This window comes from Cololabis saira, chromosome 21 (genome assembly GCF_033807715.1).
Source record: "Cololabis saira isolate AMF1-May2022 chromosome 21, fColSai1.1, whole genome shotgun sequence".
In the NCBI taxonomy this organism is placed as follows: Eukaryota; Metazoa; Chordata; class Actinopteri; order Beloniformes; family Belonidae; genus Cololabis; species Cololabis saira.
The window spans coordinates 27958084-27976422 of NC_084607.1; the positions used below are offsets into that span (position 1 = coordinate 27958084).

General features: G+C 41.4%; 1 protein-coding gene across 1 annotated transcript; it reads right to left on the minus strand.

Annotated features, from left to right (window-relative positions):
* Window positions 1-1433: 1433 nt before the first annotated feature.
* Window positions 1434-17878, minus strand: LOC133421409 (phosphomannomutase 1). Its single transcript, XM_061710991.1, has 8 exons — window positions 17554-17878; window positions 14521-14638; window positions 12479-12555; window positions 12159-12250; window positions 11782-11881; window positions 9034-9109; window positions 4867-4982; window positions 1434-2619 (listed from the first exon to the last, which is right to left on the minus strand). Exons 1-8 carry the CDS (start codon window positions 17638-17640, stop codon window positions 2497-2499), a joined length of 789 nt encoding a protein of 262 aa, XP_061566975.1. The 5' UTR covers window positions 17641-17878; the 3' UTR covers window positions 1434-2496.
* Between the last annotated feature and the right edge of the window lie 461 nt (window positions 17879-18339).

An 18339-nucleotide genomic window follows, 5' to 3' on the forward strand; every position in this document is an offset into this window, starting at 1 on the left:
CAACATCTTGTTGAATTTGTTAGGTGTAAGACCCACTGACACAGTAGGATCAGAAGTGTTTTTTAAATTATGGTTTATTATACACAGTACCCCTGAAATAAAAACGGTCTAAATCATCCCCCCTGTAAAACTGCCATCCCCCCTTTCCATCCATTATGTCATTTCATCAATGAATGTGGTTTTACTGCTATTTCAACATTTAGAGTCATCACCAGAAAAATAACTTATTTGACAATTTCCACCTGTTTCAAGTACATTTTCACTTGAAATAAGTAGGAAAATCTGCCAGTGGGACAAGATTTATCTTCTCATTACAAGCAAACAAATCTTGTTCCACTGGCAGATTTTTCTACTTATTTCAAGTGAAAATCTACTTGAAACAGGTGAAAATTGTTGTTTTTTCCAGTGATGAGTCTTGTTTTGAGTGTAATGAATTTTTTTTTACTAAAATGAGACATTTTAACTAGAAATAAGACAAATATTCTTGTTAACATTGAGATTTTGCAGTGATCCATTTTACTTATCCTGTGAAGGACAGAGTCATATTGATAAGTTCAGAAAAGTGTTTTTTATTGTTGTGTTTTGATGTATTTGATGTAAGCCCAGTGGATATTTAAAGCTTACAGAAGGCTGCATTTAACTGCTGCTATGTCATTCCTGCAGTATTTCTGCAGGTGTTTTGGTCAGTGCTATTATTTGTAATATATTATATTATTTGTAATCAGCACAAATTATCTGTCCCCATATGATAAAATCCACCATCCCCCCTGATTTATTTTTACACCTCGAGTACTGCTTATACACACACCCACACTCCTACAACAAACAAAACAAAACAAACTAACAAAACTAAATCACAAACAGAATCAAAAGGGGGGCACTCATTTTGACACGACAGTACAGAATGAGTTGTTACGACTCCTAATTGCAATGTTGCAAAGAATAACTGCATGTCAGTTGTTTGGTGGTCAACCTTGTGTCAGATAAAAAACCGGCTTTATTTGGTTGTCATCCTGATGTCTGTATCATTTATCTATGTCCTGCATGTGCAACTCCTTTTGCCCCTACATGTATATCGTATTGGCATGTAAACAGTTGCGGTTATTATGTGTAGATGTGAAGTCTATCAGTATTTTGTTAAATATGAACTCATAATCTGTGTAATTTTATCAAATTGCCACTATCAACGGATGAAAATAAGCCTTTTAGGTGACCTCTGACCAGACTGACCGACAGCAGGCAGGAAGCTTTGCAAGACCTGGAGGAAGATGAGGGAAGGGAGGTGATTTAGGGAAAGACGACCTCTAGTGGCTGGAAGCAGAATGGCAGGTCAGAGGAAGAACAGCTGCCAGAGGTCTTGACGGTCTTTACATGCTTCCAGAAAGAGTTTCCAGATAAGTCCAACAAGCTAAAAAAAAGAGCCACACTTGAGCTGATGTATAAAAAAGATTTATTCCAATGAAATTGACATGTTTTCCTGCAGTGGCTGAAATACAATATGGTCAGTTTTACAGTTCATGACACTGCACTTCATCAAGTCTACATAATCATTGTAGTTCTTCAGGTTGAAGGAGCGTTTATCGTCAGACAGAATTACTGCTGGTGAGCTTCAAACTCTAACCATGGTTGGGGGGCAGTAACTTTGAAAGGAGATTAAAAAAAAAGATTTATATAAAACCCTTTAAAGAACAGTCAAAAGCACAGATGTAATAAATCATTGCTTCAAGATTTGCTTTGAAACAATCATTTTTCAAGCCTGATTTAATGAATTTGGCCATTTTCTTCAACTGCATAGTTTCACACACTTTCTTTTTTATCAGGTGAAATTTATTTTACATGTTTATGGTAGGACAGTGTCCCAGTAGTTTAACCTGCAGCAGATTTGTGAAGCCTAAAACAAAGTCGGACTCTCAGACGATCCCATACTAAACCACCTGCACATCCAGTTCTGACATCAACACCTGGAATGTTCTCTGGCCTGCATCCGCATCTCTGCAAGGTGAAAGGCTTCTGTCTTCACTGAATTCACATCGCACTCTCAAACTGGACTCACACAGAAACAATCACATTTTAATCTCAGTCTCTGTCTCTCGTCGCAATTCTAGTGGTGGCATTCATACCAGATACTGGAATAAAATCATACCAACAGTGGTGCAAAATATCACTTAAAGTACCGTAATTGGAGGTTTAACATTGCTGTTTTAGACTCTCACAAAGCCTTCTGGGTAAATTCATGTTACATGCTACGTATCACAGCAAACAGCTTCCAACACAGTACTTGAACTTTAAACAGAAACACCTCCACAGTCACTGTCCCTTTAAAAAGGAAATGTGCAGACGTCGTCAAGTCAACACATGATATTTATCAATAGTAGGAACAGCATGGAGGGATCAGTGGCGGTACCTTTCAGCAGTTCAGAAATAGCCAAGATTCTGGTTGTGATCCAGTTCAGAGGGGCTCATGGGTGAAAAGGGATCAGCAGTGAGATCACGGCGTCAGGACTCGAGCGGTGAATCATTAAAGAAAAGCTCTCGACAGAGTCTGGCCGTGTCTTCAGGAGAGTAGACTGTGAAACCGTTGGTCCGTGGGTCGTTGAAAATTTCATAGTCGTTTCCTCCCTGAAAGAGAGTCATGGGTTATAAAGCACGAGGCAGAACGGATCTACCTCACTTCGTCCTGTCCTCACACAGAAAACCAAGAGCTGCTTTATATCCCTGTGATTCCTACTCTGTTCAGAAGTCACTGCAGCAAATGCATGCATGGATATAATTCACACATTTTGTAATTCACACTAGTTTCTGAGCTTCACATCGCCACCTAATATGTTTGTGGGGTTAACACTGCACACTGTATATCATACGCACATTCATATGTACATGCAATAAGAGGCACTGCAGAGATATCTGTGTACTTTGTAGAATCTACAAGGTTAAAAATGTGCTATATAAGTGTACACCCTTTATATTTTTAATAGATGGAAATCTGTATTGTCGTAGTTGAATTAGCCCATAGTTTTGTATGGCAGGTCTACAAGAACAAGTTTAAATGCTTTAAAGCCACTCTATGTAGCAATATCAACTCTGACCACATGGGGGCATACAAACATTTTTATATATATATATATATATATATATATATATATATATATATATATATATATATATATATATATATATATATATATATATATATATATATATATACACGGTACAGACCAAAAGTGTTGTCAAGAGAACCACTTATAATGCTGTGCTAATGAGTGAGGATGGTTCGGCCCTGTAATACCACATTGCATTCACACCAGTCCTGTGTGATGGAGCTCTAGTTAGTTTGGGGAACTAATGCAGCTCAAAGAAGAAAACTCTGGTCATGAAAAATGGTGAACCAAATGGATGAACCGGTTTCTTGTTCATTTCTTGTCTTATCTTCTCTTTTAGTATTTCTTGAGGCAAGTGCGGGGAATATGTTATTAAAAGGTCCGATACATCTGACAAAGTTAATTTACTTTACATTACATGTTAACAGACTTTTTTGTCCAAAGCGACTTACAACAGAGGAATAAAATCAAGCTACAGTAATATAGTAGATTACAAGGCGGGTGCAGGTAAGACAGTATTAAATAAGTGCAGCGAAATGCCACTTAAGCTTGAGTTATGGTTCTGCGTCAAAATGATGCCGTGCCTACAGCGTGTGGTACGCGTCGACGCAGACCACACGCCGTCACTGACGCTGTCATTGACGTGCACCTCCCGAAAATTGTAACTACGCGTCGAGGCGACGCAGACAGAGAGGGCTGTGATTGGTTCACTTGGCAGCAACGCATTTCCGGTTTCCGGTTTGAAGCAGTCGTGAACTTTAAGCACTCTTTTCTTCGTGTATGTGTGATTTTTTTTGTTTTGGTTTTTTGCACAATAGTTGTCCTTATCTCTTTGATTCACTGTGACCGGAAAAAGTCGGATAAACCATTCAGGAAAAGATCGCTAACTAGCGTTACGGGGGGGAACTGCACCGCGACGAAATGGAGTGACGGAGAAGTCCGAAGGGTTCACGACGGTGTCACGGCGACGGCGTGTGCTCTGCGTCGTGTTGACGCAGAACCATAACTCAAGCTTAAGACAATATTGAAGTGGGGCTCGGGTGTTGTTGGAGGAGGACAGTTTTCAATAGCTTCTTGAACGTAGAGAGGGACGACTGCTCTTGTGGCCACTGGTAACTAACGGGAGAACAGTCTCGACTGATCGCCTTGTGTGAGGAGGGGAGGGGAGGGTGGTGTGAGAGCAAAGTCGGTCCAGCTGACTGTTGAAACCCCAATCAAACTTGAGTCCCCGACAGAGTCCATTAGGTGTGAAAATGACCGTAGCTGCATCTTAATCCAGGGGCTGACTTTGATATGCTGCCCCCACGTGGTCAGAAGTGGTAGAGCCTCATAGAGCGGCTTTAAGACCTCAGGACATTGTGCTAACTCTTGAAGAAAGGATGTTATGTATTCTGCAATGTTCATAAACACATTATTCACACTGTTAAAAGCATGTAGAGCGCCTCTTGATGCTGTCTTAGCAAATGCTTTGTTTTAGCATCTTTAAAAACAATCTCTGCATCTTTCTTTGAGCTATGCAGAAACCGAGATGACCACAGGCAAATTTGTTTTATGGGAACATCAGCAAATGAAAAAAGTCTGGACCATCAAATGAGACAGTTCAGGAACAGTATCTTCTGTGGGGGTGGATTATTTGTAAATGTAAAACTTGTAATAAATGAATACAGAATTTTTAACAAGATATTTCACAGTCATGTGTGCAGTTAATGTGTGGATGCCCAGAGGCCGTTTGTCTGCAACAGCTATTCTGTGAATGAAATTATCTTACGTCTGACGTCTCGTTGCCAAAGAAGTAGATGGCATCCAGGCCTTCGCCCTCCAGCAGCTCTAAACACAATCGCTTGTCCCAGCCCTCCGGGAAAACATCAAAGCTGATAAGACCACCTGAAATGAGATAATGACATCACTCAAGATTATCAGGACTCTCACCGTGCTCTATGCTGTATACTCTTTAAAGCAGCACAACGTAACTTTCAGCTATTCTGAGTTTGGCGGCATCTTTTGGACAAAAGCGGTAGTGCTTTACCAGAAAGAACACTACGTTTCCCATGAACACCAGCGCGTACTGCCGGAAAACTCCTGTCCTGTCGCGTGCATTTGTTTTGAGAGAAGACGGGACGCTTTTCTGTTTCACCAAGTGAACAGACGGAACGCAAAAAAAAAAGATGTTAAACTGCAGGAAAGGAACTGGAATTTACCGGGATACCTTAAACAAGGAAGCCAGGGAGCGGTATATGGAGAAAATAATGATTATTAACGGTCTGGATCCATATGAAATCCCTACTGAAGAATGAAGCTCCTCGTCGGAGCGCCACTCTTTAGAAGGATTTACTGCTGCAGTTCTGCACAACCCACGTCTTAGGCTACCTTGTTTAGGAGTGTTTGGCAGCTGCTTTGGTAAATGTTTGACTCGCCATGTGTTTCAATAAATTTGTATAATAGTACAACATACAGTACATGTTTTGTATTACTCTTACTTTTCTTTTCTTTTTTTTTGACTGCTTTGAAGAGGCTCCAAGGCGTGAGCAATATTTTTTTTTCCTCGTGAGATAATTTTTTTCCTCTGCAGCTACAAATCAAATAGTTAATATTTTTTCCTCAACAAAATTAATCGCACCGCAGAGAGCTGGCCAACAACTGCGTTTAGCTGGAGAAGTGGGGAATAAAACCTGTTTGAATGATCCGACCCCGGTCTGTGAGTGTTTGTTTGTGGTTTAATAAACCCGTGTTTTGATCCGACGCCCGTCTGTGTGCGTGTTTGTTTGTTTACTGAGGAACGTTATGTTTGGTCGGACTCGTTACAGCTGCGATCCAACCGAGCCGGCGACTCTTTTACTCTTTTAATTTGTTATGTCAGATAATTGGCCGGCCTCCGTGGTTCTGCCTCCGAGCAGGAAAGCAGTGAAAAGTTAAACCATTAGGATCTTTTCCCCACGTCTGTTATGTGGAGCTGCTGCAGCCACAACGCAGCAACGGGTTACCAGCTTCTGCGGAGCTGCGCTCCAAGCCCCGCCCATTTTCGTCTCGACTACGAATCGGGAAGGAGGAGGAAGTGACGTATGTGCCGTAAAGGAGTCAAAGCCGTAAAAATGTGTAGTTTTTTAGTGTGGCAGGGTTCCTACCATGCTCCTCAAAGTTACATAGTGCCAGTGAAGGCGATACAGACTCCCTCAGACCATGACAGAGGTGTCATTAAACCTGTTGGAAGTTGATGTACCATCACAATGACTCTGGAAATATGATATTAAGGTGGAAAAGTTACATAGTGCCGCTTTAAACAGTAACTTCCATGACTCTCTTGCATTATAAAAGGGATATCAGTCAGCATGTATTTACAAAACAAGCCAGTGTTGTATGTGATGCTTCAGAAAACGTGCTCCCTGAGAAGGAAACACGCCCTTGCGGCTTCATTTTTGCCCAAAGAATGTGTTGGCGCTTTCGGTTTTCCAAATGTGACATGTGGGTTTCAGGCAGAGAGGAAACAATCGTGATTGCGGCGCGACAGCTCAGCTCCAGAGCTCATTAGAGCCTGTTTGTTCATTTTAAAAGACAGAAAAAGCTCTGTCCCAGATCAGCTGCAAATCAAATGAACGCAGCGACCTTTGAGCTGGGAAATGTGTGGGAACAGTAAAAAAAAGAAGGTCCTCCAAGGTCTTTCTCCCAGCTTCTCCTGCCCTCCCCCCTTCCCACCTTCAATCGTTTTCCCAGCCAATCAGGCGGCTCTTTCCCCCTCACACCCTCCACATACCTCCATCCCAGACACCTTCAGCCCTAGAACATAAACAACTTATTGCTTTGGACACATTTCAGAGACACAAACTACACTGCTTAAAGTTGGAGAAAAAGAAAAAGAGTGGCTGCAGAGCTGCTGGCACAGCAAGTGGGATCACGGGCAACCTTTGACTTGACAAACGGTTGCTAAGCAGCTGGTTCTCAGTTAAAATGGCACGATATGTGAAAACATCAAGTCTTCTTTTTAACTTTAACTTTTAACTTAAGTGCAACTGTTTTTATGTATCAGTAACCAGATACAGGGTACCAGCTACCTCAGGTTATCAGCTCTCTTACATGTTTTACTCTCTGTTGTGTTCAGTTCAGGTTCATGTGAAACCTTCTGCAGAGATCATCAGCCTTATGAATCTCCAAATCTCTGCTCATCTTTTTCCACCTGCTTCCTTTGTATCAGAGTCAACACCTTCACTCACAGAAAAAAAAAGATAAATAAAATGCAGAAATGACTCGACATGAGCGATCGTGACATCAGACTTTAAAGGACGGGTTTGTCTGAAGTGTCAACAGTCGTCACGCCTCATCAGAGCGCGAGGACACGCTGAGCACGTACGCAAACACCGAGCACCTTTTCATACCTGCTGCTGCTGCGTCGTGATACGGATAAACAGAACAGCGTGTGTTTGTGGTTAGTTAACTGATAACGCCAATGTTTAACGCAACGTCCAGGAAAGACTGGCAGAAGGAGGGTGTGACTACTTTTACCAGTATATTATTTTTATGACTTGTTTTGACACATTCACCTGTTTTTTACCTTCATGTCTATAATGTTCAGGAAACGTCAGCTTCTTATCTTTTTGTCTTTCTTTGTAATAGGTCAAAGTAGTGGGAGATCGGGTTTAAAGAGACGCTGGTCCTCTCTCATCGCTCTGCCTCCACTCAGCTGTGCATTCACCCTGATCCCATGAAGGTGCAATATTCTCTCCACAGTTACTTTCGCAAAGCCTCATCCTGCAAAAGACGGTCCCTCTCCTTTACTACTACTACTACTACTACTACCACTACTACTACTACCACTACTACTACTACTACTACTACTACTACCCCAGTTAACAAATCACAGCTTAATTCAATCTGAATTGAATAAAATCCACCATTGAATAAAGCAAATGAAGAAAAAAATAAAGCGTTTCTAGGGGATTGTTCCTGTGGGAGACATTTGAAACGTTCCCCCGTTCTGCCCTCGTACCGTTCACCCAGCACAGCAGGGCAGGATAAAGGCTTCAGGGGGACAACTGTGGACTCAAAGAGCTCGGGGAAATCCATATTCTTAAAGGAGCCGTCTGTAAGAAATGTCCAAAACTGGTACTGCAGTCACTTTCAAAATATTGTTGAGCGGCGTGTACCCTCCCCCTCCTCCCCCCGACCAGAGGTTGCCAGGTAGGCTGCAGAATGCAGCAGGAACGTAGGCTGCCATGGCTGCGATAATTAGAGCCGAGCTGGCAACCCGGATGCCGAAACAATACTGACTTGGTGATTGGGAGATAGGTGGAGGGTGGAGCTTCAGGCTCCACCCTCCACCCATAAACATCAGTTGAGGGCTGCAACTCCTCTTTTTAAACTGGAATATCCTGGCTTGAGTGCTGTTGTCAGTGACATAAGTATTTGAAATGAACATGATTTTTAAATGTCTGTTGACATATCGCAGTCATTTTATGATTCATTTTATTATTGCTCTTACATACAGCTCCTTTAAATGCATCTGTGGTCTTGCCTGTATGATTTTCTTATCAGTGATGTGTTCACATTGTATGAAAAGTGATGTACAAATAAAGTTTAAGAGATTGATTGTAGACAAGAGATGAAAATGCTGTAAAGCTGGTTTGTCATGATGCTTCTCTGCTGTAAACAGAAAACCGAGGAGCTTGTTTTTCATTCAGAGGGTGTGAATCAAAACAGGACGCTCCGACTGCTCCGACCACAGCAGCCCTGAGAACACTACTCTAAGATGCCAGTAAATCATCATTTAGTGTTATAAAAACCAGCTGGATTATAAATATTTTATATTATATATATTTTGTTGACTCCTACAGCAGTCCAAGAAGGAGACATTCACTGGGCCTGCATGTTTGTTCTTGTTCTTTTGTACATGGATTCAGATTTAAATGAATGCTAGGAAGAAAGCTTTCAGTTTCTCCTCGCTCACCTTTAGTAAAGCGTAATCCCTTTCCTGCAAACTCCTCTTTCAGGGCGGCAACAAATTTCTCCCTGATCTTCTCTCTCTGTGGGAAAAAAGGCCGACCGGTTAGATTGTTAACAGCACACAGAAAAGAGATGATTTCACCATGTCACCCAGGGCCCAAAGGTTCAAAAGTTATTTTCATGTCACAGCCATGCAACAGATCCATTCAACACAGTATTGAAGTAAAACAGGACAGAGATGGTTTGAATTTAGATTTTGAATTTGAAGGTGCAGGGCTCATGAAAAAGAAAACCAAACAAAGTCATGGTACTGTATGTTTTGATTTGTCTGACCACAGGACAGCTTTGCACTTTGCCTGAGCCATATTGCATAATCAAAATGTTAGTTATCCTTGCATGATATAGTTTTAACTGCATGTAATGGTGATCTGCACTAACCAACTGTTCTCAGAAGAGCTGCGAAGAATAGTGTCTGTTTTTAATACACTCCTGCCTGAGGGACGTGGCCTCGCTGAGGACTCTTTATTCTGAGTCCTGTTACTGAGATGCTCCCAATTAACTTAAATAGCTGTGAGATGTTTAACCAGGTGCCTCTCCTCCATCCTGCCCCTTTTTTATCTTTAGAAGCTGAGAACAAGACCGAACAAGAGTCTGAAAAAGAATACATCTGTTATAAAAGTGACTTCCCTTCCATGCCTATAGGGGCACCCACTGAGCTACAAACTGCAACAGTTCATTTGAGCTGCTCCAAGATTAATTAAGCAGTTATCTACCTAACAACTATGCTAAGCTATCTATTGATTACAACTGGTATTTTAACTCATTACATCAAAGCTCTGCAAAACGTCTCATCCAGATACAACTGTAAGATTTCCCTTCAGTAATATATGCTTAATATTCTAAATAAGCCTCAGTTGACTGTAAGCACTATGCTCTGTGAGATGCGTATTCAGCCTCACCAGAACAGCACCAGTATCATTACATTTGCAGATGATACTGCAGTAATCATGCTGGTCTCTCGATGGGTAAAGGAGGGGGGTGACAAACATGGTGGTCATACGTCACTACAATTACCTCACCCTGAATGGAACTAACCTGAGGACAAAAGGACATCCACACTCACCACCAGATGAGACAGAGGTACAGACAGTGGTCTCACAACACAAACCATATCATCAAGAGATCAAGAGATCCCTGCAGTGACTGTTCTTCCTTGAAAGCATCAAGTATTTCAGAAATGTGTCTACATTTCTCAGTAACCTCTACAGAGGTAAACCTTAGAGAGTCCAAACCAGTTCCATCATAATGTGGTTTGGAAGCTGCCCTGCAGAGGACAGGAAGGACCTGAAAGTCCAGCCTCTCTAAAGGATGTTTACCACATCAGAGACAGCAAACCCCCCCAACGGAGCCGTGCCTTACTGCAATCAGCAGACTCTAACAGGAGTGTGAGGCTATAGAACAAAACACTGAGGAAAACTTTAACTCCAAAGGCCACGAGGCCGGAGATGAACCTTTGGTCTGAACGTTCATGATTACCCACACACACAAACGTGTGACGGCACATCATAACAAACGCACAATGTTCCTTTCAGACTGACATGTATTGCACAACAGTGCACTCCAACCTGTTTACATTTGTTTACAATGTTGTTCACTGCTTAGATTAATAATGCAGCACTCAAAACGTTTTAAAACTTGATCATATATGTTTTGGTTCTGTTGGTTCTTTTAATTTAATTAAATACTGCCTTTTTATTACTGTTAATTACCTATTTAAGCTTTGGTGCCATAAAGAATACAACAGCATTGCATGTTTTAGACAAAGAAGAGCAAACAGCACAAACAACTCTTACTAACTATCAAGCACGGTGGTGGACGGGTGATGGTTAGGGCTTGTTTTTAAACTACAGGACCTGGACATCTTGAGATCATCGAGTCAACCATGAACCTGTTTGACCAAGATCCAAGATCCAACGTAATCCAGCAAACCTACAACAGATTAGCTGAAAAAAGAGTTGAACTGTTGCAACAGACCAAAGTCCAGACCTTAACCTGCCTGAAAAATGACGTGGTTGGGCCTTTGAGAAACCTGCGCACCAACAAATATGTGTAAAACTGCACACAGTTTGTCACACACTACTTCTGCATTTTGGCTTCGTCAAATAAATCTTCATTTTACGTTCAGTTATCTTATTTAGGACCAGCTGATGTCCTGAAACTTAAAACCGGAGAATTGACAGAGGAGCAGGTGGCTGAAGGGTTAAACTTCTCCTCCTCTTATAGTATCTACATCCTACATGTTGCTCTGTGAAACATCAGCGGAATATCCACCTAACTGTCTGGAAAGTGTTTGACCTTCTTAAAACAGAGACAGAGAAGCAGTTTGATCAAACTTTGAGTTTGTTCAGATCAGGTCCTGAACCTGACCGCTGTACATTTGCAGGGATGTGAAAGAAGTAAATGTCAGAGCATATCTTTCGATGTGAACACACTCTGGCATGGGCAACACTGCATGAATGAGTCCAGTGTTTACACTAACCCATGATCTGATCCTATCCCTATTTATAACACAGGTAGAAAAAAAATGTTATGCTTTTGTTAAACCAGAAAAGAGTAACTTGAGCTAAAACCAGGCACTGTCTGAGTGTCCCTGCCTTTAGATTGCATCACTCTCTACAAACTTGGTCCTGCCAAATCCAATATTCTGTTAATGCCATGCAGTGACGACTGATTACAGGTTAGAAAGGTTTACCTTGTCAATTTCAGAAAATTCTATTCGTTCCTCCAGCGTGCAGCTCCGACCAATGGGAGAAATATTAATCATCCCGTTCCTGAACTCGATAAAAGTCCCCCTACAGGCAGAAAAAAATGCACGGTTCAACTTTGCACTTGTAAAAAAAGTAACTCAGATTTGATCTGACATGTGAACAAGACAGCAACAAAAAAGAAGAAAAAGAAAAACCTTAGCTTTATTCCTTCCCATTAGGAATAAAGCTAAAAATCAAAGCTTCCCACTGCTTCAACAGAGTTCAACCTGGGATGCAGCTTGGAGATGTCAAAGAAGTGCGTATGTGATTCAACATGAGGGTTTAAGTAACGGGGCCTCCCTGAGTTGGGCCTGAAACTCACCTCTTCTTTGGCAGCTTGATGAGCCCCATGTAGCTGAGGCAGAAGTTGATCAGGTCCTGCAGCAGCTCCTCTCCCAGGTGGTTCTGGATGGCCTGCCAGAGTGAAAACGTACATCAATAACGAGCAAGAATTAAAGTCATAAGAGAACGCTCTAGTGATGTTGAACTATAGCGACAATGTTTCTGTGAGTGCAGGCCAGGAAACGTGGGGAAAACTGATCCACAAGAAGATATAATTTTTAAGGATTTAGCATGTAAGTGTGCAATCTTATATGATTTACTTCACAGTGATGATGTAGACATGCACTTCGATTCACTTACATGTTTTGAGAGCAGTTTCCCATCTTTGTACTGAACTGTCCCGTTCTCCGCAAACACATAGTCAAACTTGTGTATCACTGCAAGACAGGAAAGAGGTGAGTTTAATCTAAATGTGCTCATCAGCTCCTCTAAATTTAGAGTTTCTCCTCCTCTAAGGAGGACAAGAATGGAAGTACATAATAACTTCCTAAATACAGTGTACCGGCTACCTGCGAGGAGATTACAGCCTACGCAGCTCTGGCTGCAGACACCTTTAATCCGTCCAATCATCCCGCTCACTCTAATCCCTGCTACCAATTTAACTGCTTTCAACATTTTCATTTATTTTATCAACAAAAGCATCATATGAAAAAAAAGAAAATAAATGAGTAGCAGATGGAGATATTTTGGTGAGGTTACAAATATGATAAATCCCACTCCTACTGTTTAAAGTAATTTATATAAAGTGACGCACATTAAAAAAACACCTTTCAAAAAGTTCTGATATAACACTGTATCTCAGTGGGGAAATGGAAAAAACATAAGTTATATGAAACAGAAATGTAATTGAAAAAACAACACATTTCATGGAGGAGTAATTAAACCCCACAGAAATGAGTGAGTAGAAATGTGCTTGAAAAAAATCCTTCAACAGAATAACATCTTTCAACATTGCATTTAAAGTATTTGGAGATTTCATTATCTACTGTACATAATAGCAGCAAAAGATTCAGATAATCTTGAGAAATCCACATGGGATGACTGAAAAACCAATAATCTACCGGCCCTCGGGCAACATTTCACAAGCACAAGTCTGCAGCAGAAGTCACGTCATGGGATCCTTCTTTCGGTTAGACGATGCCTAAAAGCCTATTCTGCACATTCATCACCGCTCTGATGCAAAAGGTGAAAAACCAAAGTCAGCTTTATTAGTTGACCAACATTGCGGTTTTCACCGGGGTTAATAATAAGATATTCCAAACATGTTGAGCCTGATGGAGGCCACGAGCTGAAACGTGTTGGTCAGCTGTTAAACGTGTCTTCACCTGCTGCCACAGCCTCAACCTTTTAGTTACGTTTTTTCAGGTCATGGATACTTCTTCCATTTGTGACTTAGCTTCCTTAGTGACCTTCAGCAACTTATAAGACACTGATAATACTTGGTACAGCTTTTTGCTGTAATCCAGGGAGCCTGTTATCCAGGAAGAGTTTGCTTTATTCAGCAAGGTATTGTCAAACCACATTCCGCAAGTATTACCACAGCATAGTGCGGATGCAAAAAGGTCTGTGACAAAGCGACCTGCCCGTAGATCCAAAACTCACACATTTGGAGAATGTAGAAAAAGAAACAAAAATAAAGAGGCTTGCATATCCCTAAAACTCTCAAAAGCAAATTGGACTCTGTTATTTATTTATCTCTACTTCTATGGTATGCAAACTTTTTGGGGATAACAAACAAGAAAAAAAAAGAACAATTTTAATAAACACTGCAAATGCAGAGCCTAATGAAGGCCTGCCATCCCCGTCATACTAAGGGCCTTCACATTAATGCTCATAGAAATCAGATATAAAAAGGTTTACCTTTAGCACACTTGGCATGACTGTGAACGTGACTGAACCACATAGCCCTCGCTTGGCACAGTATATGTGCATTCCAGTCACAGCCTAATATTTGCTGATAGATGTTATCGGCCTGTCAAAGCAGCCATGTGTTCACTGAGCTGGGACTTTAGGACTCACGCGTTAAGTGAGCTAATGTGAGTCCGGTGACATCAGGTGCTCCCCCCCCAACTATGACGACAAAAGGATTGCAAAATCACCAAAGGGCACGACAAGTTGAAATGTAGCCCCTAGTGTTTAATCCTGCTGGAACTCTATAGCCCACAGGTCTGGGTTGTGACCTAAATCTTAAATTGTTCCCTGTGCAAACCTTGTCCTCTCTACTCCTTGTGGACTGGTGCCAAATTAAAGAAGTAGCAGTGAAAAAAGTGTCAGGTCGTGCAGTGCTGCTGAATCACCTCACGCGTGAAAACCATATCTGAAGCAGGAAGAGGCTTGCTCACCATCATCACCCTCCCCGAGCTGCTCTGCTATCTTCGGGTAGTCCGAGCCCCCCACAATGCCTATCTTCACTTTCCTCCGCAGAGCCTGGAAGAACTCGTCCAGCTTTGGATCGATTTTCTGCAGGTTACAAGACAGTGCACTCCAGGTTATGTCTTTATGGTCACTTCCTTTCACAACGTCACACACGCCTCAACAAATCTGTGTGATTACGGTGTTGTTACACTGAGGACAGAGAACAAGGGGCGTGACTGCACAATTTGATTTGGTCATATATTGTAACTGAAAGCAGTTGTTGAATTATCCAACGTGTAGGATTGGGCAAAACTCTTCCCAGTCATATCACTTTTCAAGTCTCTTTCAGATTCAAAGGGTAAATGTAGGAACTTGGCCTCCTTGAACCCTGAAAATAATGTTATACCAACTAAAATCACTGCAAACATTTACCGTATATCTGGGCTTGGTTCTGAGAGACGTCTCATAAAATATTGACTTTTGCTTGTTTCGTCATTTGTTCTAACATCATCAGGTTATCTAGAGGTTGATTGATAAGGGTTTCTCCATGACTGATGCAGAATATTAAAGGAGACAGGACAAATTCTTTTCAAAAGTCGGCACTGTTCGCAGTGTTGTTCATAAAATGTCTGTGACATGTGTTGGTAAAAAACGTTGGTAAAAACTGCTGTATTGTATGTACGACATAGAGTACAAGAGCATCTATTGCAACCACGTCTCCACAGCTCTGGTCATAGCCGCTGGTTTTAGGGAGGGGAGTCAGACACTCCAGTCAACCCACATCTTCTGCGGAGGTTTGCTTCGTATGAAAATTGTGTTAAATCTGATTCATACTCTTGCGTCAAAGCGATGATTCAGGTGTGAACCCAACAGCGTGGGCTACGGCGTCACCTGACATGCACCTCTCCCCAAATCGAGCTATGCGTATTCTCAACGCGGACTGCAAGAAATGTAATTGGTTAATTCATTTTCGAATGACCCTAACCCTAACCCTTACCCCAGCTATTCTTTCTGTCGTTATCAAGTCAGGTGCAACAATAGTTTGCTGCCAATACTCAGCATTTATCACCTACAACTTGTGTTTGCTTTGTTGCGAGGTCTGAACTACACTCACTGGGCGCTACGGTGCTGCAGAAAAAGCCTGCACTGCTTCTGCATGGTCGGTGGTGTAATTACAGCAATTACAGAGCCACACAAACAACAATGCAGAAGTATAAATGTCCAGAGATGGCGTAGGTGCCTTAGTGTAAACCGGTTGCATAGCTTGTGCCACCCATTTCCAAAGCAATGCAGCATGAAGTTAACTTGAGTGAAGATAAAAGCACGTTTGCTGGATAGTGTTATTCTCATCTGGGTGTGTGATGCCACAGCAACCTGCAAATCCAAATTTATCCCTGAATGAGAAGCTTTCAAATAAGAGCCCAAACAAAGTTTTTCAAAGCAGTTTAAACCCCTTAAAATGCCCTCAAGCACAAAAAATAAATACATCAGTTTTTCATCAACACCGTCAGAAAAAATGTTTATTCTTTGTTCAGTCTATGTTGTTTATGTAATGAACGACCATCTGATCTACATCCTTGTATGTCTTATTTATCCAAACAAATTCTTTTTTTTTCATTTTAAAATTTAAAACAAAGATTGAAAATGCAGAACTTTAGAAATCTGGGTTTTCAGAATAGTGTGAAATCACAACATAAGTTTATGTATTGTATTTTATTACATATCGGAGTAACTAAACACTATACCGACATACTTCAGGCCTTAGATTCTTGTTGGACTGGAAGAATTACCGGTAAATTACTTTTGAGTGTGTCTGACAAATCAAGTTCTAAAGTGAAGCATTTTTTTTTGTGTTTTTAAGTGTTTTTATTTAGAACCTGTTCCTTTACATGGTTAAATTGCTAATACCCTTTTCTACCGAAATATACCGTTCCAATGAATATAGTGTGCATTTAAAAAAAAAGATTTTTAAAACCTGTTTTGTCCCTTATCTCAAGAATCCCTGACATATTTCTCATAACATCTTTGTTATTACTACATTACCACACCATTACCATTAGTATCTTAACTGCAGTTGTCTTAGCCGAACAGCAAATTTAAAAGAGTATTAAAGAAAAACACTGATACAATTTCTAAACGACTCCCAGCCGTGCCAAGTAGATACTTTTTCTGTAACTATTATAAATTATTCAGATTATGTTTTATTCTCACATCCATTTAAACATTTTCACTGCAAGCATGAATTATATCCGTTATTTTATCTGCATTAAAGCAACGGCACCAACCATATTGAGATAATATTCACATTGAATGCATATTTTTCCATATTTTCCAGAAATAAACTCAATCCAAAATTTATATTAAACCAAAGATACATTTTGCGATCATGTCATCTGTCCATCATTAATCATGTATACATTTGAATATAGTGTGCATTTAAAAAAAAAAGATTTTTAAAACCTGATTTGTCCCTTATCTGAAGAATCCCTAACATATTTCATCTTTGTTATTACCATATTTGTATCTTAACTGCAGTTGTCTGTTAGCCGAACAGCAAATTTAAAAGAGTATTAAAGAAAAACACAGATACAATTTCTAAACGAGTCCCAGTGAAAGAAAGAGGGATGTAGTGAACGATGCAAAGGGAGCTGGCTGAGTGAGGTCACCGTGCAGGACACTCTGGTGTGCAAACACGTCTCAGCTGTTTGTTCAGGAGGGGGCAAAGAGGGGAAAGGCTGATTTATGGTTCCGCGTTACACCGACGCAGAGCCTACGCCGTAGTGTACGTGTTGACGCGCACGTAGGCTACGCCGGACCCTGCGGCGTAGGTTCTGCGTCGATTTACCGCGGACCATAAATCAGGTTTAAAAGACCTCCTGCATGGATGAATCCGCGATCTGGAGAGGACACCGTGTGCTGGCGGAGCCGCACAGGGCTGTGTTATGAAATCTGTCCAGATACACATGTGCAACAACAACAAAAACAACAACCACAACAGTGTCTGCTCAATGACAGCTCACCTCCCGTGGTGGTGTCAGGGTTCCGTCCACGTCAAACAGACACAACACGCTCCGCTCCGCCGACAACCCGTTGCGTTTTCTTTCCATGTCCTCTTCTCCCCGAGGTGTTATTGTTTTTACAGATTTAAATGTCAGTGAACAATAGTTGTGCAAAACCCCCTCTCTTCACATGAGGGAGAAAAAAATTAAATAAATAAGTAATAATTCAGCCGTCAGGGGAGATGTTTGAAGGAAAACCAAGAGTTCTTGGTTTTAAATGGGATTAGTAATCTGTGAGCGCCCCTCGGTCCTCGGCCCGGCCCCGGTCCCGGTCAGCAGCGTCTATGCGGGGGTTTGTTCAGCCACAGTAATGCGCTGCGGCAGCAGCCAATCACAGCAGAGAGCGAGCGTGACGCGGCGAGTGGGCGGGGCGTCGGTCTGACATGTGTTTCTCAACCAGCTGAACCTGCGAGCTGAACTTTCACCCACAACCGAGGAGGTGTTCAGGTGACAGAGAGGGGTTAGAGGGGGTGCTAGGATACATCTCGGTCTGAAAGCAAATATATGCTGTTTTTAGTGTTTTAACGGTTAACCACAGCATGATCGGATTGGTTATGTAATCACTTTGGATCAGAGGTGGTGGGTAGAGTAGCCAAAAATTGTACTCAAGTAAAAGTACTGTTACTTCAGAATAATATGACTCAAGTAGAAGTAAAAAGTAGTCATCCAAATAATTACTTGAGTAAAAGTAAAAAAGTACTTGGTGAAAAAACTACTCAAGTAATGAGTAACTGTTGAGTAACGTTT